The following is a 24,208-nucleotide window of genomic DNA, read 5'->3' on the forward strand; positions in this document are numbered from 1 at the left end:
TAACATTACTGTGTAACAATAGATTCCCCATTCAGTGGTGAAAGTAGTCTTGGTCATGTTCTTAGGAGCTATCTTGATTTGATTGTATCCGGAGAAACTATCCATGAAAGACATCAAAGCACTATCAGCAGTATTATCCACTAAGAAATCTATGTAAGGCAAAGGGAAATCATCCTTAGGACAAGCCTTGTTTAGGCCTCTAAAGTCCATACACATCCTCACCTTCCCATCCTTCTTGGGCATAGGCACAACATTAGCTATCCATTTGGCTTGGTGCATGGGTTTGATGAACCCTACTATTAACTGTTTTGTGACTTCTTTCTTAGCCTTGAGAAGCCATTTAGTTCTCATGTGTCTCAATTTTTGCTTGACGGGTACCATGTGAGAATGAGTATCAATGTGATGTTGTGCTATCTTGGGATCAATGCTAGGCATATCTTTGTAAGAGCATGCAAATACTTCTTGGAATTCAATAAGAAGTTCTTTGAGATCTTTTCTTTCTTGTTCATTTAGAGTTCAGCCAATTTTAATTAATCAGGGATTCTCATCATTGCCCAAATTAAGAGTTTCAAAAGTTGGTTCCATAGGTTCAATTTTCTTTTCCAATTGTTTATTAATTTCATTTTCAAATTGATTAGAATTATTTAAGTGTAGAATTTCAATATTACGAGACACATCAAAATAAGCCAAATTGTAATTCATCTTATTAAAAATGTTGAAAAGTACATTGGAACTTGCATTATAAGGTATCTTTCCCATTCTATTAGAAAACCCAACCCAAGTCCAATTGCTAAGTTGCCTATTAGTAGGCATGATGAATTTTGTCTTTCCTCATCTTTAGGCGTCGTTGTCCTCTTTCTTGCCATCCTCCTCAAACAAAGTCTTCAACTCCACGGACCAATCTTTGTCTTCCAAATGACCCCACACGTGTATGGCTTCTATTATATCCCATGAGACTCCATTCTCGTCAGAAAGGGCGCCATCTTCCTTTTCGGTGGACCAGTCATATCACTCTCACTCTAATAACCAATCTCCACGTCATCACCTTCTTCCTTATCGTCTTCATCTTGGGCCAAGACAAAGTACCATCCTTCGTCGGTAGGTGAGGTGGTGTCTCGTTCAATCAAAATGTGAGCAGGGACAATTTGGGTTGTCCTGACTGACGAAGTTCAATTTGGCTAGTCATGATCTTCCTAAGATACAGTGTTTCTTACTTCAAAAAAGTCATTGACATAAGTCCTTGTGAAGGTCCATGGACCAGGAACGTGCTTCAGCATTGGGAAAAGCATGCAAGCTATTCCTTTAATTATCACATGATCCACCTCTTCTTAAGTTGTTTGGTCAGACATCGTGGCACGTGGAAAATCTGGGAGAAGCCATTAAAACATAAACACATGCCCTTTAATGAAAGTTTCTTTTATTTAGATGTTCTTAGAAAGTCTTTAAGTCCATTAAGGATGGTAATTAAACCCCAACCCGCAGGTACTCGACCCGACCCAACCCTAATGGGTCAGGTTTTACCCAACCTGCGAAACAGTAGGGTCGGGTTTGGGTGTTAAAAATAAAACCTGAAGTCGGTTCAAGTCGAGTGTGGGTTTTAGTGATACCAACCCCAAACTTGACCCACATACACCATAATTACAACAAAAAAAAAAAAAGAAAAAAAAAGAAAAAAGAAAAAAAGAGCATATATATATGTACCACTTATCTAATCTAACCCTAACCCTAACCCTAACTCTCACTATCCTCTCCTCTAATCAGTCGCTGCCCCCCCCCCCCCCCTCACTCCCTCAGTCCTTCACGCACTCTCACTCTCACCCTCACAGCCTCACTCACTCTCACCCTCACTCATTCTCATTCGTTCCCTCGTCTCTGCATTGCTGCCGTTCGTCATTCTCCACAGCCACAGGTTCGATTCTAGTTTTTTTTCCTTTTCTTTTTTTGATTCTAGAAATGTGTTTGGTGGATGTTGATTGATCTTTAATTTTAGATTTTTTATGAAATTTTTAATTTTCCTGTGATTGATGCTTTGATGCTCTTTTAGATTGAATCTAATGATTTTTTTCCTGTTTGGATATTATTATATTGTTTTTTTTTTTATTTAAAGTATTTGATTTGAAATCAGCTTAAATGTTTTTGGGTTCGTTATATTTTGTTGGAATTTTTGAATGCTTAGGTGATATTAAAAGAACATAGATCAATTCTGTTTATATGGTTTAAGGTTTAGATGTTTCTATGTTTTGTGATAGTGTACATTGGAGTAAGAATCCAAAGAATGTATGTGTTTTTTTTTTTATATTTTCTGGTTATAATTTGATGAAGTTTATTCCATTTTTTTAATTCATTGCTGTTGTAGGTTCTTTAACTATGTTAGGAGATTGTACAATTCAAACAATTCTTGATGATTTGGAGCCTAATGAAGTGGATGAAAGTTGTGTCACAGCTGTAGAGGATTAGACTTGTTGGATTAATTTAGTAGCTTTTTAATTTCTTGGACTTGTTGGATTAACTTGTTGGTTTGTAATTATCCTAAACTTGTGGGATTTATTTTATAGCTTTTATTTTTATGTTTGATTTATGATTAAATGGTGATCTTAGCTAGGTGATTTATTTCCCCTAAAAAAAAAGCTAGGTGATTTATTGATTTATGATTAATAGGTTTGTAATGGTCTTATGATTTGGACTGATTTGGCATTTGGGCCATGGTATAAGGCTTGAATCTAGGCAAATATAATATTTTTTTTTGCTTGGGTTGTGATATAGGCTTCAATTCAATCCTTTTTTTAATTGGGTCACAATTTGGGCCCAAATTTGACATGGCTGGATGGGGCCCTACGGGGCGGGTTTGGAGATTTAAAAAAAAAACCGTTTATTAAACGGGCTAGGTTTGGGTAAGGGGGGTGGGCCTATGGGGTGGGTTTGGGCATAAAGAAACCTGCCCCAAACCCAACCCGTTGCCATTCCTAAAGTCTATTTTAATGAAGGCCCAATTACAAAATCACTTCCTTTCCTCTCATGAGCCTTGCCCCTTGCTTCATAGGGCTTGGTTCATTTACAATAAAGCTCTCAACTTACACTCATGGGCTTTCATTAGAATGTGCTTAGAGATTTTCAATCCCTTGTCTCAAATATGGGCCAACAATGTATTCATCACCTTAGGGCTCTCCTTTTCTTATATTCATTATCAATTTTTTTTTTTGAATTAGCCTTCTAGCTAGAATATATTGTGGCCTTCCTCTCAAAGCCCATGAATCTCTCATCATTTTAAACCTTTACATGCAACAAAGAGGCCCAAGATTAGGGAGATAAATATCGACTTTATAGGATCTTGGATGCTAAGTCCATTGCATATTTGTTACCTTAGGCCCAAGACTTTCTTTTTCAAGAGGCCTTTGAAATTAGGCTTATGATAGTAACTAGGCTATGATCCTATGAACCTTTCAAGTTTAGATATACCTTTGGATTTTAGGATAAGCGTCTTATATTTGAGAACTTCTTTTCTTTTCATCCCATAGTCTTAGGGTATGCCATAACTCTTAGGCCATCCTTTCAAATTTTACATATTTTATTTTTCCTTTAGAATTAGGTGAACACAAGATATATGGTTGAACAAACAAGAGATATAAAGGGTACCCTCTTTTGATTGGATCTAAGATCTCTCTAGGTGTAGATAAACTCCTTAAAGCTAAAAGGATAGATCAATAGGCCACTCACAACTAGGTGGGCCATGATTCCAATCTTAGGCCTAAATGGACTGTAATAGATTGGTGGCAAACCGTTAATGTACTCAAAGCCCATCATAGGTAATGACACGGATTGTGAGTTGGTGGGATGAAGTTTGAAAAGTCTTGGCCCAAATGTAGCCTCCACTTTCCCACTCTTCACCAACTATGGCAAAGGGATAAAAGAACCAAGTGAAAGTGTGTGCAAACAATGTTAAATAAGCCTTTATTAAGATTAAGAAATGGAACACGTTGGAATTAAACTCTCTATCCCCAGTGGAGTTGCCATTGTGGGCGCAAGTGCCCGTGATAGGTCATCCTCGCGTTTGGGTGAGTACGCCTTGGCCTAGGGTGGACCATGGCGGAGGGTTTAAATGGAGTCGCTACCTAATTTAGGTCTAGGAATCATAAATATAGCGTCTTTCATGGAAGGATTGATCTTTACCAGAGCACGTGTCCAGAGTTTAGGTATGGGGGATGGGAAGGTGTTAGGCACCCAACACTACCCGACTCGTGGGTCAGTTTTCACATATTATGTAGATGATTGTGAGTGTACAATCTCTAACTCTTAAATGGATTTCTAGGGTTTTCTCTCTAAAATTCTCCTTACAATTTCGTGGGTAATGTGGGTTTATATAGTGTTGGTAAAGAAATGTGGAAAGCACACAAAATAGGTTGGCAGTGCATCTCGCGAGTTGTCCAAGTCGCGAGCCACTCACGAGATGCCATCACACACTTAGACCTTTCAACTTCCAGCATGTTCTCCTCACATGACCTTTCACGGGTTGTTCCACTCGCAAGTCAGTCGCGAGTTGTTATGTTCTTTACAGTTCTTTACCAATTTCACACACTAACCCATTACATCGAATCCCATAAACATATAGGGAAATGATTGATAAAATATAATCAAATTTGACACGAAATTAAAGCCAACAGAAACATAATTGAAAATCACAACTTTGCACTTTGTTTTAATGGAAGCTTCAACCAAGTTGTTAAAATTCAAAAAAATAATACCCAAAACTAATAAAGTATAGATAATTGCATGTACATATAAGAAAAATGCATCTAAGTCATTTATCAAATCATCATATCTTTTAAATATGTATTTCTAAAATGTGTTAGAGAATAGATTTCAACTTATGATAATAGTTATGTCTTTACTATGTGTTCTCTTTGGTTGGTATAACTCTAAATAAAAACACCAAGAAAAAAAAAGTATAGTACTAGTTGAAAAGAAAAAATAAAGGTGTGTTTATTCGTTTATTGTGTACTATAATATGAGGCGTAGGCATGGCAATTGTTACCTGACCTGCAGATACTCGACCCTAATGGGTTGGGTCTGGATTTTTAAAATAAAACTCAAAGCGGGTTTGGGTCGGGTTCGGATTTTAGTGATACCCGCCCCGAACCTGGACCTGGACCTGACTCGTTAAACTAAAATTACCAAAAAACCTAATATATATATATATATATATATATATAAACTTATTCAAAAAACCCTAATCCTATCTCATTCTCTCAATCTCATATGAGCTGCCACCCACCTTCTCTTAGTCTTCAGTCACTCTCACCCACACAGCCACATAGCCACAGCCTCACCACTGCCCCCCTCAACTCCTCAAGCCGTCACTCTCACTGACTCACACAGCCACACTCGTGGCCTCATAGCCGCCCCCTTTAATAGCTCCCACTCTCCCTCCTCCCTGCGTCTTCACCTCGCCGTCAATGCCAACTCCCCCTCTATCACCGACTCATTGTAACTCACTCTCAATGATTTGGATTCGTTCTCCACCATTTTTTTTTTTTGGTTCGTTGTCATTCCTATTTCTTAATGATATGTTCTTCTCTTTTTTTTTTTTTTTTTTGGGTGATTTATGTGTTTGTGTTTGTGTTAGGATTTGTGTTTGTAATTTTGAAAGAGAAAATCATAAATATGAAATTTTTGTGTTTGTGATTTCTGTGTTTATGTTAGGATTTTTGTGTTTGTGTTTGTGTTAGGATTTGAGTTTGCGTTTGTGATTTTGAAAGGGAAAATCTCAAATCTGAAAATTTTTTGTTTGTGATTTCTGTGTCTGTGTTTGTGTTTGTGATTTTGAAAGGGAAAATCATAAATCTAAAATTTGTTTTTTTTTATTTCTGGGTTTGTGTTTGTGATTTTGGGTCGGGCATGATGGGATGGGGCTCACGGGGGCTCGACAGGGCGGGTTTGGGGGTTAAAAAAAAACCCGTTTATTAAACGGGATGGGTTTAGGTAATTGGGGTGGGCCCATGAGTCGGGTTCAGGCATAAAGACACCTGCCCTAAACCCGACCCATTGCCATTCTTAGTGAGACAATCAACAAAAAATTCAAATCATTTTGGTTTTATATGCATTATAAATTCTTTTGATTCTATAATACACATTTTTTATATATATACTATATGTAAATAATTTTAACTATTTATTTATTATTTTTCTCAAAAAAAATATAAGTAATATGGATTAAATAAGTATGCAACATAAAAAAAAAAGCAAAAGAAAAAAAAAAAAGAAAAAAAAAAAAAAAAGCAAAGCAGAATGCAAAGAGATTCCTTTGGATTTGGGTAAATGCAATGGTCATGACCATTATGCCATTGATTTTATATTATTGACTTTTGAGATTTAAGAATTGTCTAAATTAACTACTTAATCTTAATTTTGACGGATAAAAATTAATTACATGATATGCATGTGAACCCTTTATTATTAAAAAAAAATCATTTTAAAAACAAAACAGGCATAATAAGTGATATTTTTTTTGTCAATTATAATTAACAAAAGTAATAGAATTCAGCTACAAGAGTCAATTTGAATAATTCTTAAATCTTAGGAGTTGATAATAAAAAAAAATTCATAGAAGAGGGTTAGCTTGCAAGTGGCTCAAACCCCATGAGGTCTATATGTATTTTTCCCTAAAACATTATATACCATAAAATTTTTTTTTTTAAATAACTTTCAAAATTTGAGTATGTGCTCAGAGGCTCTTCTATTTTTTGAGTAAGAGTTAATTTATAGCATTTATTATAATTTGGGATTACTATATTTTTCAATCATAAAAAAAACTTAGGAGTGTGATGAAAAAATGATTTCACCACACATAATATTCATCACATCCCTAGATTTTTTTTTTTTTTTTTGGGTGATATTTAGTTTTGTTTTTGGATAAACATGGGGTATTTTTTTTAAGGAAAAAAAAGTAGCAACATGAGTTGTTTAACTTATTTTTATATTTAAAAAAAACAATAAACATATAATTACTTTGAAGAAGTGGGTTAGTGGAAGAGTGTTTCTATTTTGTAGGCAATGTTGTAGTACAAGTTAGATATGTATTTTTACGAGACTATTATTTAGTTTTATTTCTACTTAAACCTAGGGATGTAGGGGTATTTTGGAATAAAAAAAAATCCAGTCCAAACAGAGGAAGCCCCTTAAATAGCAGTATATAGAAAACAACAGCAACATGGATTGTTTAACTTATTTTTCTATTTAAAAAAAATAATGTATAATTACTTTTGAAGAAGTTTTTTTTGTCTGAGAGAGAATTAATTTGAAGAAGTGGATTAGTGGAAGAGTGTTTCTATTTTGTAGGCAATATTATAGTGCAAGTTAAATATATATTTTTACCGGACTATCTTTTAATTTTACTTCTACTTAAACCTAAGAATATAGAAATATTTTGAAATAAATAAAAAAAATTGATCCAAATAGAAAAAGCCACTTAAATAGTAATACGGATAAAATTGGCAAAATGAAGAGTACATAAGGTGGACCAGATGGTCAGAGCCAAAAAATAAAATAGTAAAATTTTTAGACTAATTTCCGTTAGCTGAAAATAGCATAATGTCAATGAGAAGGAGGAGAGCCTTTGAAAAAAATATGTATTAAAAAAAAAAAAAGTGACGAGCCGAACTTACAAAGAAGACAGAGAAATCATTTCTTCTACATTCTGTAAATTCCAAAACCCTAGCTCTTTCTCTCTCTCTCTCTCTTTCATTTTTCATTCTTTCTTCTTCGATTAGATCCTTGATACTTGCTCATAGATATTCAATTGTTGTTGGGTCGTGTTTCTAAATTCGATTCCCGAGAAAGTATTAGCGATCCGATAATGCTTTGAATTGCGTGTATTTTGTTGGAAATTCAAAAAAAATCAAATTTTGACCTCTTTTTCTAGGTTTTGGATTCGTAATTATTGCTATTTATATTGTGGGTATGTTTTAGATTTCATTCCATGATTGGACGAACCGAGAAATAAGATAGGAAATTTCCAGATTTTAGAGAGAGAGAGAGAGTTGGGGAATGGGAATGGGCTCCAAGATGGAAGGAACTTCTGCCCCAGCAAATCGGAGAGATCCTTATGAGGTACTGTCCGTTTCCAGAGATTCCACCGATCAAGAAATCAAAACCGCGTATCGGAGACTCGCTCTCAAGTATGTCTCATTTCTTCCAATTTTTCATTTTTTAGTTTTTTTTTTTTGTTTGGTTTTGAGTTTTTCTTTAATGGGTGTTTTGAATTGTGGTTAGTTAAGCCTGGTATGTGTTAGGGACATTGTAATTGAAACAAGATTGCTTTGGGAGCTTAATTTCTAGCTCAAAGTTAGGTTATTATGGTGCAAGAACAAGATTGTTGATTTGATTTGTGAAATGGGTTTTGGGAGGTGTCTTATATAATCTGATTACAACTGGTTTCTGTGATTCTTGAAGGTTGGTTGGTTATTTCTTGTTAATTCTTTTGGGGGAAGAAAACATGGGATTGAGATTGAATTTACTTGTTTGAGATTTCTAGGTACTTCTAATTATAATGTTAGGGAGCAATTCGTGAACTAAACTGCTTGATATTCTATGACACAATGCAGCTATTAGTGAAAAGTTGAAGTTGAAGTTTAATTATGGAATCCTAAGTAATCCTGTACCATCAGTTCCGTTGCTAGCTGATGATGTTTGGTTGAAGATAATGGATTCATAACTTCAAAAAGGCTTGTGAAATGTATGGAGCCATTTGAAATTCAATGAAAAGAGAAAGCAGTCCCATATTATCCTTTCTTTATTAAGTAATGCTCCCTTACTATTCAGTTGTGCTTGGGTAGAGTAAAGAAGGGGGGGTGGGGGGGGGGGGGGGAGAGAGAAATGTATAACAAAAGGATAGTTTTCAATGCTATTTGTTAAATTACCGATTGTCCCAAAAACTCAAGTTATTAGGAAATGGTGAATTTAGTCATTTAACTATAGTTCTATCACTATTTATCTGTTAAATGTGGTTTTATCTCATTCATACTCACTTAAGTTTGTGCAATCACTTGTTCACTGATGATAGTGATGCTTATCCAATAGATCTTTTGTAAACAATGTGATGTTGGAACCCAATATTGAACAGGTATCATCCTGACAAGAATGCCAGCAATCCTGAGGCTTCAGAACTCTTCAAGGAGGTTGCATATTCTTATAGCATCTTATCTGACCCAGAGAAGAGAAGGCAATATGACACTTCAGGATTTGAGGTGCTTTTCTTCCCACTCTTCTTATTCTGTGTCCAGTTATGTGAAGTTTTGTGGTGTCTATGCATGTGTGTGTGAAAATAATAGCAGGAAGGAGTAAAATCAACTATAACAAATTCAAGAAACATTTTCAATTTGGTCTTTGTCTTAATGAATCCTTATACTATCCAAATCATTCTTTGTTTCTTTTTCTTCTGTATTTTTAGAAGTCCCCTTATATCATTGAGATCTTCTGTTTCTTAAACTGATAGAAGTGTGATACTTTTTTGATTGAAGTAAAACAATGAACTATAACATATATTAAAGTTAACAAGATAGATTTATGTATAGAGAATACATATTTTCAATATGCTGGCACTGAAACTTGCAAATTGAAAGTTAGTGAACAAAATAAGTGGCGAGAATGTGTTTTTTATAATTGATATTTGATCCATGATCATGACAGAGAGAAGTTCATTAGGATATCACCTAGGAAGCACGGACACTTTATTTGGAGTGACATACCCATATCATACTCCTGTCGGACACTTGACATGCCTTAGACACTTTTGCATGTGTGTCCCAGCCATGTCCTTTTTTTTAAAAAAATTTGCAGGACACAGTTGGGACACTAGAACAAAAGGAATCGAATACTCTTTCACAAAACAAAGAGAGCATTCATGCTCTTTAATAATAGGGTACTTGAAAATTAATAAATATGTTTATTCTTGGTTTGTATTCTAATTTTTAAACATCCTTTAATAGTCATGGATTTGCTTTATTATCCATTATTTCTCTTAATTTAATACATATTTAGCATTATATGAAAAATAAATGCTTAATTATATATAGAAAATAAAAATAAAAATATTTTTAATAATTATTTAATAAAAGTGTTGTGCCGTACCCGTGTCCTATATTTTTTTTAAAATTTCTGTGTCGCTGTGTTGTACCTGTACCTGTGACCGTGCTTTTTAGGATATCACTCACATTGGTATGGGATTGAAAGGATTTGGGGGTATCCATAGCCAATAAGTAGAGAAACATTCGTTGATAAAGGTTTATTGTTGTGGGTGCTGACATGAATGTCATATGTTGACACACACATGGGTCGAACATCGCAAATTTCAAAATCTACATACATGTTTTGGTAGTGTTTCAGTTTTTTAGGAAGTTAGAATGCTGCTGGTTACTGACATGCCTTTTTGTTTTGATTGGAACTAACTTTCCCTTTTCATTCTTTTTCGGTTTATTACCTTCACAGATAAAAGTATTTTTTATTTTTTATTTTTTATCTGTCTTGTTTGGGAATTTCAGGGCATGTAGCTTGTCAATATTTTCTACTTTTATTAGGATTCAGTAATATATTTGTTTCATTTGTATACTTGGCTTCTCTCTATAATAGCGTATAGATACTTATTATGTATCTAAAGATGCATTTAAGCTGGAAGTTCCGTTCTTTCAATTTCATCATTCCATTTTCCCATGTCCTTCAATTCCCCACTAAAATCCTTTTTGGTGGTTTATCAGATTTTAATGGTACTGGAATCTTATAATAAATTGTTCAGGCTCTTGACACTGAAGGCATGGACATGGAAATTGACTTATCTAATCTTGGTACCGTCAATACAATGTTTGCAGCTTTATTCAGGTGGTATCTTACTTGGTAGATTAGGAGCTATCAGGGTCCTTGAGCTTTTATAACCCCTTGTTTTGTTTGTTTATAGCAAGCTGGGTGTCCCAATTAAGACTACAATTTCCGCTAATGTTCTTGAAGAAGCTCTGAATGGTACTGTTACAATCAGACCTCTTCCAATTGGCACATCAGTTAGTGGAAAGGTGCTTACTTGGTTTCTGTCCTAATGACCTATACTCTTTAGTATCGTATTACTTATTTTACATTCTACTGCAGGTAGAAAAGCAGTGTGCCCACTTCTTTGGTGTTACAATTAATGAGCAACAAGCTGAGGCAGGGATTGTAGTAAGAGTTACTTCAACCTCACAGAGCAAATTCAAGGTAAGAAATGATTCTCAGTAAGGTCTTTTGTGCAATTTGGGATGACTATGCCTATGACGCATCTTTACATCTGCGTGTGCATGTATGCTTCTACTTCAGAGTGTTATTTTTTCAAATTGTAACATTAGAACTTGATTTTCCAGTTACTCTATTTTGAACAAGATGGGGGGAATTTAGGTTATGGTTTGGCGTTACAGGTATGTACATTTTATCTGGTGCTTCATCAATCCAGTTTTCTGTTAATCTCATGGCTTATCCCATTTACTGTATAAGTTGTGACTGATCTGTCTTCTTTCTTGGGAAAATTGTTGAAGTGCACAAAATTTTTCTTTCATTAATGTAGTATTATGAATTCTTTTGCCATATTGGTGTTGCAGGCTGGTAGAATGTCAAAAAAACATGCTAGTTTAGAATGGTAGTATGTAGTATAGAGACATTTTCAGTACTCACTTGATGCTACATGGTCTGTTGCGGCAGAACTTGAATTCAGTAATATTATTTTGAATGCCTTAAGGTGTTTTGGTTTGGTATATGCCTGCATCTAGCCCATGTTACAGTTTATACTATTGCAGAATTTCCAGGACGTTGAGTTCATTGATATTATTCTAAATGTCTTCAGGTGTTTTGGATGAACATATGCCTGCATTCTGCTCATGTTACAGATTATCCTAATTGCAGAAAAGCAAAAGCTTTGAATACTATAACTGATCTGCCCTTTTTTTTTCTTTGGCTCCTTTTCTTGTTTGTGTAGAAGTATCAAAGAGAATCTTAGTGTTGACAGAGCTGTGAATTTTGGTGGAGTAGGATATCTGACATACTATATGTTTTGGTTTTTAAGGAGTACATGTTTGAAATTAATTTTGGACTCCAGAGAAGTCAAGTGAAAGAAATTAAAACTAATGTCTTAGAGCCTTTGGGCTCAGTGTCATTTATTAGGTGTCCAAATTCTATTGTACTCCTCAATAGCCTTTATTAAAGATAGTCAAAGGTTTCATTAATTTAAGTACTAGAGATATATTGGTTTGGTAACTGTAATTGAGGTGGTGTTTGAGAGAGTGAGGGCTGAATTTGGAGGACACCATTATTTATGAGAAGAAAAGCGTTCTGTCTAATAGTTAGGTACTGTGCTATTCTTTTTTGTGATAGCTGAATGGTGAATTGCAATAAAATCAAGTTGATGATTGGAATTGGAAGTGGATTTTGAAAAAAAAAAATTCAAATAATTGTGTTGATCAAGTTTCTGTCACTCAAATAGAGATAATAAATGATAGATACTTCCCCCCTTTCCCCAAAACAAAAAAGAAAAAGAAAAAAAAGAAGCAAATTGCTGCTGAGTGGTGTAAAAGCTTCCACCTATCTACGCTTGTAGCAAATGATAGAGTGAGTGGTCTACAATGTAGATGTTCTTATTCTGTGTCAAGTTAGTAGGGAACTAATGACACACTCAAACACACATTCAGGTACATAGTTTAAATGATCTCAATACACCTTAAACCTGTTAGCCACCTAGGGAAAATGCTTTTCTTAGTGTATTTCATGGAAAAGTAGCATCCCATAATATGGATTTTCAAAAACTCTCTTTTGTTAGGTAGAATCCATGACTTCACTCTCCATCTTACTCTTATGAGGGAAGGAAGGAGATGTTACTTGCAGTGGAGCTCATTGAATTTTCAAATATAGGATTTGTGTGTGTGTGTGTGCGCGCGCGCGTGCGTGTGTATGGAGAATAACGCTTTTTGAGATTGCATTTTGGTTCCTTTTTTATTTGGAAATTGTCTAGTGAAAATTTTTTGGAGGAAACTTTCTTTCAGGCTTTCAATTTGACTTTTATTAGATTATAGTGCTTATGCTTCCTGATCCTGGAAATTTATTGTATTTTTGCTATTTTTATGATTGATTACCTTCAAGTTTTCCATAAATTCCCTAGTTTGTTGTTCAGGTACCTGTTACTTTCAGGTTCTGTTTTATCAATTACAATGTAATGCTTTAACACCTGTGCAATTGAACTATGTGCATGACTAGAATTAACATGGGATACTGTATCTGTTTGTACAGGAAGACAGTGAGAAGACTGGTAAGGTGACATCTGCCGGGATGTATTTCTTACATTTTCAAGTGTACAGAATGGATTCAACTGTGAATGCTGTAAGCATTTACTGCAATCTCTTTATCATTGTCATCATCATTATTTTGAGTGGGGTTGGGATGTGGGTAAAATGTTTCCATCTTATCATTTCTGAAGTATTGATATCAATCATTCTGCTGTTGCAGCTAGCGATGGCTAAGGACCCTGAAGCTGCTTTCTTCAAAAGGTTGGAAGGTCTTCAACCTTGTGAGGTCTCAGAACTAAAATCCGGCACTCATATATTCGCTGTTTATGGTGTGAACTGATTATATTGTTCCTTCATCTTTTTATTATAGGCTAGTTGTGTATTAGAACTTGTTGGTCCAATTTGTTACATGACTAACTCTGTGATATGTTCAGGAGATAATTTTTTTAAGACTGCTACCTATACAATCGAGGCTCTTTGTGCAAAGACATATGAGGACACGACAGAGAAGCTGAAGGAGATTGAGGCTCAGATTTTAAGAAAGAGAAATGAGCTACGGCAATTTGAGACGGAATACAGAAAGGTGGAGATCCTTCTGCCTGTTCTGGTCATGATTTTGAATAGTAGGTAGTTGGTGATACAGCTTACAATTTTGATGTAATGTTTTGTAGGCATTGGCGCGCTTTCAAGAAGTGACCAACAGATATAGTCAGGAAAAGCAGTCTGTAAGTTATACCTTCTCATTATCCTCATAATTCCCTTTTCACAAAGGGTGTTGTGAATGCTCTATCACACACACACAAAATGCACACGTGTAAGTTCAGCATGGTAGGAGAATAATAAGACTTCTTTATTCTAAGGGTTAATGAGGCAGGCAATTTATTATGTTCATATTTGATATTGACACATTTATTATTTATTTTATATTTTCATTAACCTGCACTGCAATCTAGCTCAAATTTTGAAACTCTGTTGTATATATATATATATATATTCTGATATTAAGTTACAATCTTAATGATTAAGTTCCAAATAATGGAATAAGCTCTGTGTTTTTCTTATTTCTCCATCTTTGGTCCCGTATTTTTGGTGTTAGTAATTAAATGGTTGAAATGATGCTTTACCATTGGTACCAATATTACTCAAATCAAACTACATGGTGTTTCTCTTATTTCTTCATTGGACCTCATTTGGATTTTGCAACTCAGGTGGATGACCTACTGAAACAGCGAGACAATATTCATTGTTCATTCACTGTAACCAAGGTAGTCAATAGTAGTGGGAGTGGCAGTGGTTTAAGTAATGGGAGTGGTAGCAAAATTGCGGGTGAAGATTCAAAGGCCGAGAGTCCAGTGGATGATGGAAGCTCCGATGGCAAGGATAAGTCAGGTAAAAAGAAATGGTTTAATCTTAACCTGAAAGGAGCTGATAAAAAGCTTGGTTGAGAAGGTGTTTGGGTTATTTTTTTCTCTTTGGTATTATATGTGTTTGAAAATCCATCCATACATTCAAATGTTTGGGCCTTTGGGGTGCCGCATACAAAGGCTTTCCTTGTATGCCATGCCCAATTTTTCTGTCATCTAGCTTCCACCGAGGTTACTCATCATTGGGTTTTAGGTTCTGTAAAAACATGTGAAATTTAAAGGTATGTGTATTAATATCTTTGTACTCACGATGCCATTAAGTGGGATACTCATCCAAGTTCATGTAGCATTCTGAACATATTAATTTTGATATTGAAATTATAGATTCATTTGTTTGGTTTTGTTGTAAGAATGAATTCTTCACTAGTTTTACTGCTGATGTTTTAAATCTCAACCTGACAAGTATTTGCGGTTTTGCTGAAAGAAAAGCACTTTTATGAAAAAAAAAGAAAAAAAACGAATTTAAATTCTATAGAGTATAGACACATCCGAAATATTAACCAATTTTTAGAATATGCTCTATAAACAATTGGATGTGAAATTAGGAAATTTTGGAACTATAATTACAGACTGTCCCGAATCCCGATGGACCTAATCCAATAGGCAGTACTTGACTTGCTAATATGGGCAGTCGTAATTAGAAGCGTCATCTCTACATCGTCGTGGAGACCAGTACCACCAAATGAGTTGTCCTTTTATACCCCCCCCCCCCCCCCCCACACAAAAAAAAAAAAAACCATTGAGTTGTCACGTCTGTGATTATTATCCTAGCATTTGTGTAAGTTATATAATTCATCTTATAGTTTATCTTAAACTAATCCTTAAAATCTCAGTATTTTTACTGTTCGTTTGGCTTAAGGGGGAGAGAGAGAAAGTAGAATATAGTTGACTAAAAATTAGATCAACTTCTGGTAATTTTACTTTGCCCTCTTTCTTACCCCCTCAATCTAAATAAGCCATTAATTAGTATCCTAATTCTTAGATTGTTTCAATTTGTTTCGTTATTTATTTTGAAAAAGCATTTCATCATTGAGTAACAGCTAAATATTAAATAAAAGTAACTAAAAAATTAAGTTGTATTTGTGACTAATTGGAGTACTTAAAATTCTGTCACATAACCAGGGTACCAGGTAGTGTTTTAGTAGGGGAAAAAAAAATCAGCAGTAATCCAATTGTATTTATCTGCTGGGATCTTTTTAAGCCATTTTGTAAGATTCTTTTGGTGCTAAAATACTGTGATCACATCAAAATATTTTTGGTGTTTAGACAGGTTATAATTACAACTCATTTAAAATTTTGCTTCTTTTTTCAATAGTGGCTCACTGAGGGAATAAATTGAAATTTTTTAAAATATCATCGTTTTAATTTAAACATTTTCAAATTTAAGGCTTTTAATTTAAACCATCCCCACATTATAGGGGGACTTATGTAAATTACCTTAACATTTACTTTTTTTGGTTATCGAAACTTGAAAATTATCTTAATTTTTAATGGATTGTTTGGATATTTATCTGAGGGGAAAAATAAACTAAAATGAAATGGATTAAAAAGGCATAAGTGTTTATGATATATATATATATATATATATATATTATTTTTTATTTTTTATTTTCTCTCTATAGCAAGAGGGAGGGGGATTTTGGTTACTCAAGTTCTCAATCATTGAAGAACGAGATAGTACTATTAAACAATTAACCTCTTAACATTTATGACTTTTGTTATATATCAACTATATATAGTTTTATAAATCAACCAAGGCACTACTAGAATAGTTGTGTTGTAGAAGAATATAGTATGATTGAATGTCAAAAAGTATTATAAATTTTACATTTGGTTATATGATTGCAACTCTTTTAGTAACCCAAGTTGGTTGTTCTGTAGCAGGCTTTTTATTTTTATTTTAATTTTTTTGGGGGATGAATATGAATTTTATTCAACTAACTCTAAAGCGGCATATTTAGCCCGTTCTTTTTGTTGGTGTGCTTGTGTTCAAACTTCAAATATAAGGAGGTTTTTATCTATATCATATGTTTGATGATGGTAAATTATTAATTACAGATTCTTTTTTCCCAAAGTCAAGCTCATGGCAAAAAGCTTTAAAATATTGAAAGATTGTTATATGAGGTTACGTATTTTAGGGGGTGAAAATAATATGCTGAAAACTTACCCTTATGTTATTGGAGCCTTTGTGATCGAGTTGCTTAAAGTGTTGATATATGAAATTACAAATTAAATAATATGTTAATTCAGTCATTACCACATGGTGCATTAAGACGCTATTGACTATTGAATATTGATGGAAATATTTCACTGCAATGTTCATGCAAGTCAAGCTCAAGTCACTTTCTTCTTGATGTCTTTTCCTTGAAAATCATTTCCTTGTGTCGTCGAATGATTATGAATAAAAGTCCTTGCATATGGTTTTGGTTTAGCAGTTCACTTCTTTTCGACCATATAAATTTGGTGGTTCTCAATAAATGTATTCTTTGTCAAATTGAAACTTGAAAGAAAAAGGTTTTATTTTATTAAATTAAATTGTAGATTTCACTCTAAAGTCGTGCTTGTTACTGTTTTCAATTTAAATTTATTTCAGCGCCCATCTAATACATTGTATTTGCATATGTCTGTGTAAATGATATATAATTATATATAGTAAAAAAAAAAATCTTTGTTTTTGAAAAAATTTGTATCTTTTTTTTTTTTTTTTTTTTTTCTTGCTAATTAAGTAATTTGAAAGGAGATCCATAAATCATATGGTCAACTTCACTTCACAAAAGGGTATTTTAATTCCTAATAAAATTTAGACACGTAAAGAATTATAATGTCCTGTCAAAAACCAACAATAAAAAAAAAAAAATCATCAAATGGATCTCTCTTCTCCGTGGCTGGACAGGTGGAATATCTTAAAATTTTCCAGTAAAACGTGCACATGGAACATTATATAACCCAACTTGATTTTGGCATATGTACTAAACAATTTGTCTCTACCTATGAATTTAAATTTTAATGATCACTGACTAGACGTTCAACTACCTCAATCATGTTCAAGTGTAAATATTATAAAAGGCCTTGTATTATTAGTAGTTTCCCAATATAAAATTAATTCTAATGAGATTTCAATTAAGAAATTTAATATGTGAAAGCAATTTGGACCCACCATTTGAAGTGGGTCCTACGGCTAGGATATTGATAAAGAATTTGGCAGGATCCAACGGCCAGGAAAACCTATATTTCAATATTTATTTGAGGATTTCCAAATCGATCACTGTTAATCACAGTTTGATTGTCGCTTTTGACCAATTATCATAGTCCGCTTGTTCTATGTGAACACCACACATCCATCGGGTTGAAACAGTATATTTTGTGTATTTGTTTTATGGAGTACGTCTCTAATAAGCATATGATTTATATGTTTGTGAGAGCCGATCTCTATAAGATGAGCACATAAAATTGTGACCGACACTATTGCTATTGTTGATACCATTTTCTCAATTGGGTCATAAAATGAATTAGTTTTATCAAATTTAGAATTCTGGGCCAATATTGGTAACTCATAACAAGTTGTGTATGGTAGTCATTGCTGTAACCACCAAATTGTTTAAACAATGATACAAGACATTGTTTCTTATAAATGATACCAACACAATAGATTAAACACAACAATAATGAATTCTACTAATAGACTTGAAAACAGTCTTAGGTTATCCGTTTGGGGACTAATTTAGCCACCTTGGGCAAATTATAAAAAAACACAAGTAGATAGCTTGATAGACACATGCAACTTAGTTGAACTGCATTTAAAATCAAAACAACTTGTCTTGACTTGTGTTGAATCTAAACCCATTATTGTTTATGGTTAAGACCATTTTGTATCTACTTGGACTTTTTCCAAGGGACAAATTCCTCCAGAATTCTGGGATTTGTTTATCTAAGGTTTTTTTTTTTGGTTAAAATAAGCACATGATGTAGATTAAGGAAATGCATAACTCTCTTCCTTATAAGACCAAGTCCAACATGCATATAAATACTGTTTCTTTTTATTTATATTGCGTTTAAGTTAGATTCCTTGGTTCACTTTCAATGGGTTTATGTCTACCATGCCACTGTTTCTACATGTGGAAGCTGACTTTGCAGGCAGTCCCGTCCCAAGTGGTAGGTTTATTGCCTCGGAATGTAGCAAAAGTGAAAGCCCATTCCGTTTTTGTTTTTTAGTTTTTTTCTTGGAAGTAAAAAGGACATAATGTCCTTGCATCCTTCATGTGAGGCATGTTGTTAGGAGAAATAAAATCTAGAGTAACAGACATCCACGAAAAAGATCAAAAAGTTTATGGAAATTCCACATAGAGCTTAAAAATATAAAGGCCGACTTAATTGATTATGTTCCTCTAGCTAGCTCTATGTATGTCCACCTAATTACACTCTTATTTTGTTTCTGTAATTCCAATTTAATTTATTTTATAAAAATCTAAATTGAATCTTTCTTAATCTTATCCCACTTATTGTAAGAAAGATTTTTTTTTTTTTTTTTTAGTATTTATTTTTAGAGTTGCAAGTGAACAATTCAAACATCTCTTCTCAAGGTAAGTGGTAAAAATTAGAAAGAGGAATATATTTGGTTGATATGGATAGATGGCTATAACCCATGCGGCATGAGAAGTTGTGCAACTAGAGCTTAGAGAGGGCTGATAGTGTAGTAAGCCAAAATAAAAATTTAATGTTTTTGTCATATCATGTGCAGGTGTTCCCCAACTATGTGTGGCTTTGGGTTAGATGTAATGTGGGTGTTTATGTAGCCGTCCGAGTGTCTCACTTTATTAGCAAAGCCAAAGCACATTTAGTTTGTCTTATTGATTGACCAAGATCACCTCTCTCCAAACTCATTTCACGGGTACTTCCATTTGTGTATTTTAAAATTGGATGGAATTCATAGCTATATATGCCTTATTTTAATGTAGACATTCTAGATGTAATCTAAGCTTAGCTCTCTCTCTAGGTTAGATTATTGTTTGATGCTATATAATTAAATTTACTTACAGGGGGTGAGAGAGAGGGAGAGAGTCACTTCACAATTCACATGACTTAAAGCTAACTCCACCCAACCTCCACCTTTTTATTTTAAAAGAAGTAGGTAGTGTCACTTGGAATACATGGAGGGGCTAATTGAGTCAGACCCACATTTTTTGGGATTGTTTATAAATGCTTTGAACATATCTATAAAAGGGATTTCAACTTGAAAATTAAGTCACATTGAGGGTTATCTTTTTATCCTTTTTGGATCCTTCCAAAGTAATGGTTGCAAAAAGAAACAAAGATGATTAGAAAGTTAATGGAGTTCTAATATGATAGGATCATGTCTGAAATAATCTATACTTAAAATATTAATATATTTTTTGTATCATTGGCTAAATTTCCTTGATAAGCACAACTTAGTGGGCCATCCTCGCGATTTGGGCGATCTTAAAACGATAATATCGGCATCACTTCAATCAACAACAAAAGAAAGAAAAGCATGATTAAGGCTCCTAAAAGTGTATTATATTAGATGGTGGAAAACATTACAAAGTTTGCAAAGAAGCTAAAAAAAATAAAAAAATCCATTCTTAATAAGAAGACAGTTGTTTTTATTAATCAACAAGATTGGGCAAGTATGATTGGACAATTCCCTCACCACCCTATACTACATACTTCAATTCAATTCTTTCTTTTCTTTTTTGTAAGTGTGAGAAAGAGAGAGATAGGTTTTCAATGTAGGGTCCAATTTGCCTCAAAACTGGCACATGTGGTCCCAATGTGCCTCAAATGTGCGCGGGACCTACATGAGTTTTGTTCAAACAGTGAGGGACCAATTAGATGAAACCTCCTCACATGTGTTTCGAGAGAAAACCTTGACCCCTATCTATCATCTATCATCTATCATCTATCATCTATGTTCATCCACTCCCAAACAAATTGATAACACACTGCTCCCACTCTATTCTTCTTCTACCCAGCATGTTTCAACTACCAACTTACTCAGCTGTACTGCTTTAAAACCTAAGGACTTTTCAAACTAGAAAAATAATAAATAATAAATAATAAATACTTTTTAAGTTTAAACTCTAATTTGAGTTTGACCCCTCACATTTTCTGATCCCTTTGAATCAAAGAAAATTCACATTTGAGGTATAATTAATTAGATAAAAAGTAATGAGATTTATATATAGTGAAGAATTTCTTGAGATTAGCTCTTTTTTTTTACATTAAAAGCCTTGGATGAAAGACAATTCATACATATATATAATGAAGCCAAAAATTAGAACTAGACTTCTTTGGCCACCTCTGTTCCCAACAACCCCTATAGCAACTCTTTAACCTTTACGAGTATGACACTATGACTACACACATTAATTTTGAGAAGGTCACTTCAATGCGTTTTAATTTCTTTCTGAGCTGAGACCAACTACTTGATCCCCATGTGGCGTGAGAATGGCCCCAACACTGGTTTTTTTTTCCTAACCTTCTCATCTCAGGAGTGAGAAAGACCCAAAGAGCTAGCAAAATCATTGGATCCACAACAAAAAGCAAAAAGGTGGTTAGGTTTTGTAGTAAACATTTTTCAATACTAATTAATGGAGATCCTAATCTAAGTCCTAAATCTATGTGCATTATTATGATTTCAGACCACCAATAATCCCATGTTAGGGACTTAAAAATATGGGTCCCGCATTAATTATAGATGAATGGGTCATCACAACCATCCCATTTCTTACCTGCTTAAACAAATTTTGATGATTTGAAAATTTTAGTGAAATATAGAAAAAAAGTATAATATCTATAAGCTTGCATCACCCGCTGGCCGCCATGATCCGCGAGTTGACATCTGGTTTTACCAATCATATAGCTTAATATATTGATAAACTATATTCTTCTCCCCAAAAAAAAAAAAAAATGATAAATTATATGTGAGTTCTAGTTAGTTATTATGCAGCAAGTTTTAAATCCTATTATAGCTATACAATATTGAAAATGCAACTGAAGTTTAGACTTAATAGTAATGAGTAATTATCATGAAATAGACACCATAAGTTTTAAATCCTATTGAATCTATAAAAGATATAAATATAAATATTTATATATAAAAATTGACATTTGCTCGGCAAGTTGGCATCTGATTTTACATGTTATATTAAGCTTCATTGATAAATATACATGTGAGTTCTAGTTAACTTAATTTGTAAAATTTGCTTCAAAAAAAAAAAAAAAATGTTTTGACTTAATAGTAATGTTATTGATAAATTTTAAATCCGATAATATTTATACAAAAAAGATACCAATTGAAGTATTAACTTGATGGTAATAAATAATTATTAATTTATTGTGAAATAAACGCTAGAGATTTTAAATATTATTGCATTTATAAAAAAAAAAAAATAGTATATAAAAATGAACTGCACCTGTTGATGGTGGTGTTGATGATTAATTATCCGATCTAACGGTCGAAAATGGTAAAAGCATTCATCTCCAAAGATGATCCAGATAAGGGGGATGATGGGAATTTGATTATATGGGAAAATTTGACTAAGTAATAAGAAGGGTTTGAATAGAAGACACATGAGAAAGAGGGGACAAGGTGGGTCATGTTTGGAGTTGTGATGAAGACTTTGGAAAGAGCTTTTGAAATAACAACAATTCATATTATTATGCTCTTTAAGTGGGAGATTACAAAGCCAAAGCTCTCTCTCTCTCTCGTAGTTAGTAAGATTCGGAGAGATCTCTCCCTAAGAAAGAAAACCAATATAGAAATATAGATTTCAACGTCAATCACGCAAACATCCTAAACAATTATTCATCATCATCAACACGTAATGGTGGGGTCCAATTTGTAAGTTGTAAACACACCTGAACATTCATATTCATTCATTTCAAGCATACACTAGAATGAAAATTATATATATATGATAACCTTTCAAACAAGCTAGTATAATAACTTAAATATTATGTATGTGTCTTTTATGGCCGATCTAGCTTCCCTTGTTGACTTTATTAACAAAACTGCCATCATTTATATAGTAGAAAGAGTGAAAGGGTTGTTGTAATGTGAAACATGGGTATCTACTTCAAGATATGCAAGATAAATACGATGGTGACACATGGGCCATGCAGAAGTGATTAATAATGGGACAGACGGTGTTAGATCTGAGTTCTTTATCTCTCTCTCTCTCTCTCTCTCTATATATATATATATAGAGAGAGAGAGAGAGAAAACCCTGGAAATGGATACTATGAAAGTGCTGCATGCATGGATGCTTTGACTTTATTTGTGATTGAGAGAGAGTGTGAGAGTGAGAATAGTAGTGTTGTTAGTGGGTACCGGTGTCGGCTCCTAAGATTGAGCCAAGAGAGAGAGAGTGAGTGAGTGAGTAAGTAAGTGAGGGAGTGGAGACTAAAACAGGAAAATAAAATTACCACAGGGAATGTGACAGAACTCAACTGTGAAGTTTTTGGACATTTTCTGGTAGCTGCAGTAGGAACAGAGATTATGGGAGTTTCACTGTGTCTCATTGGAGTTTGTTCCACTTCCACCATACGTCTGAGGTTACCCCATGTGAGATTGCGAAATTACCCTATTTTCGATAAATGTGTAATAACCAGATCTTTTAAAATCAACCACATGTTGAGATGACTGTCAGAAGTGAATAATCTTTTTTTGGGTAAATTTTTTTTTTTATAAAGGTACTATTAATGTAATTTTTCTCTCTGGACGTGAATATAGTAGTAATTTAACAGTTTTCGGACTAAAGAAGTTACACTACTTGTTGATGAGCTAAGTAAGCAGCTTGTAGGTGAAATATAAAAAACCACAACACGCTGCTAGCTAGCTGTGGGGAAACTTGAACTGGGGGCATGTTGGCCCGCCTTTGCCACTAGGTTGCCAATGTGTTGGCAAATAGTGAACAATTACTTTCAAATAAATTTATCAAATTTTCTTGACTAATTGATCATATCAAAATTATGGTAAAAGTTATGACATAAAAATTATTTCACACAATTTTTCATTAACAACTTAATGGAAGGTTGGTTCTGAAGCAATGTTGTGGAGAAGCCTCAAGCGTGGCAAGAGCAATATTATAAGAGTTACGTGTCCTGCATGCACTGGCTGGAGGTGTGATCAACTGAGTTTTCTCATCTGTTTTTGCGAACATCAACTGAGTTTGAGTAGAGCAAATTATTCTAGGTTCGCATTTTTTATTTGAACCAAGAAATTTTCTAAACTTCTGATTGATCATCTTACCAAAATTTGTATCATCAATGACTGAAGCTAGTGGCTTATTTCTCCAAAAAGAGGGACCAAAATAAAAATTAAAGTAAGAAAAAGGCAAGTGGCCCATAACATCCATTGTTTTTTCTGACCTAATTTCATCAAGTTCCCCAACTTAGTGGACAAGGCAGAGAAAGGAAAAAAAAAAAAAAAAAAAAGTGGGTATGGAATGGTACAATTAGACCCACGGAGGGGGTGTTACC

At 33.8% G+C, this 24,208-nt stretch overlaps 1 protein-coding gene across 1 annotated transcript; it reads left to right on the top strand.

Moving 5' to 3' along the window:
- The first annotated feature begins 7,539 nt into the window (after positions 1–7,539).
- Positions 7,540–15,043, top strand: LOC126689730 (chaperone protein dnaJ 15). The gene is made up of 12 exons (XM_050384921.1): positions 7,540–7,692; positions 7,963–8,171; positions 9,116–9,239; positions 10,784–10,866; positions 10,943–11,054; positions 11,128–11,232; positions 11,376–11,429; positions 13,288–13,377; positions 13,504–13,612; positions 13,718–13,866; positions 13,955–14,008; positions 14,492–15,043. Exons 2-12 carry the CDS (start codon positions 8,041–8,043, stop codon positions 14,726–14,728), a joined length of 1,248 nt encoding a protein of 415 aa, XP_050240878.1. The 5' UTR covers positions 7,540–7,692; positions 7,963–8,040; the 3' UTR covers positions 14,729–15,043.
- Positions 15,044–24,208: the final 9,165 nt, after the last annotated feature.

This window comes from Quercus robur, chromosome 1 (assembly GCF_932294415.1).
Source record: "Quercus robur chromosome 1, dhQueRobu3.1, whole genome shotgun sequence".
NCBI lineage: Eukaryota > Viridiplantae > Streptophyta > Magnoliopsida > Fagales > Fagaceae > Quercus > Quercus robur.

Excerpts from the sequence above, each read along its gene's own strand:
- LOC126689730 (XM_050384921.1), top strand. The coding sequence starts at position 8,041 with ATGGGAATGGGCTCCAAGATGGAAGGAACTTCTGCCCCAGCAAATCGG. Across the intron at positions 9,240-10,783 it reads ATGACACTTCAGGATTTGAG|GCTCTTGACACTGAAGGCAT; the intron begins GTGCTTTTCTTC and ends TAAATTGTTCAG. Across the intron at positions 10,867-10,942 it reads ATGTTTGCAGCTTTATTCAG|CAAGCTGGGTGTCCCAATTA; the intron begins GTGGTATCTTAC and ends GTTTGTTTATAG.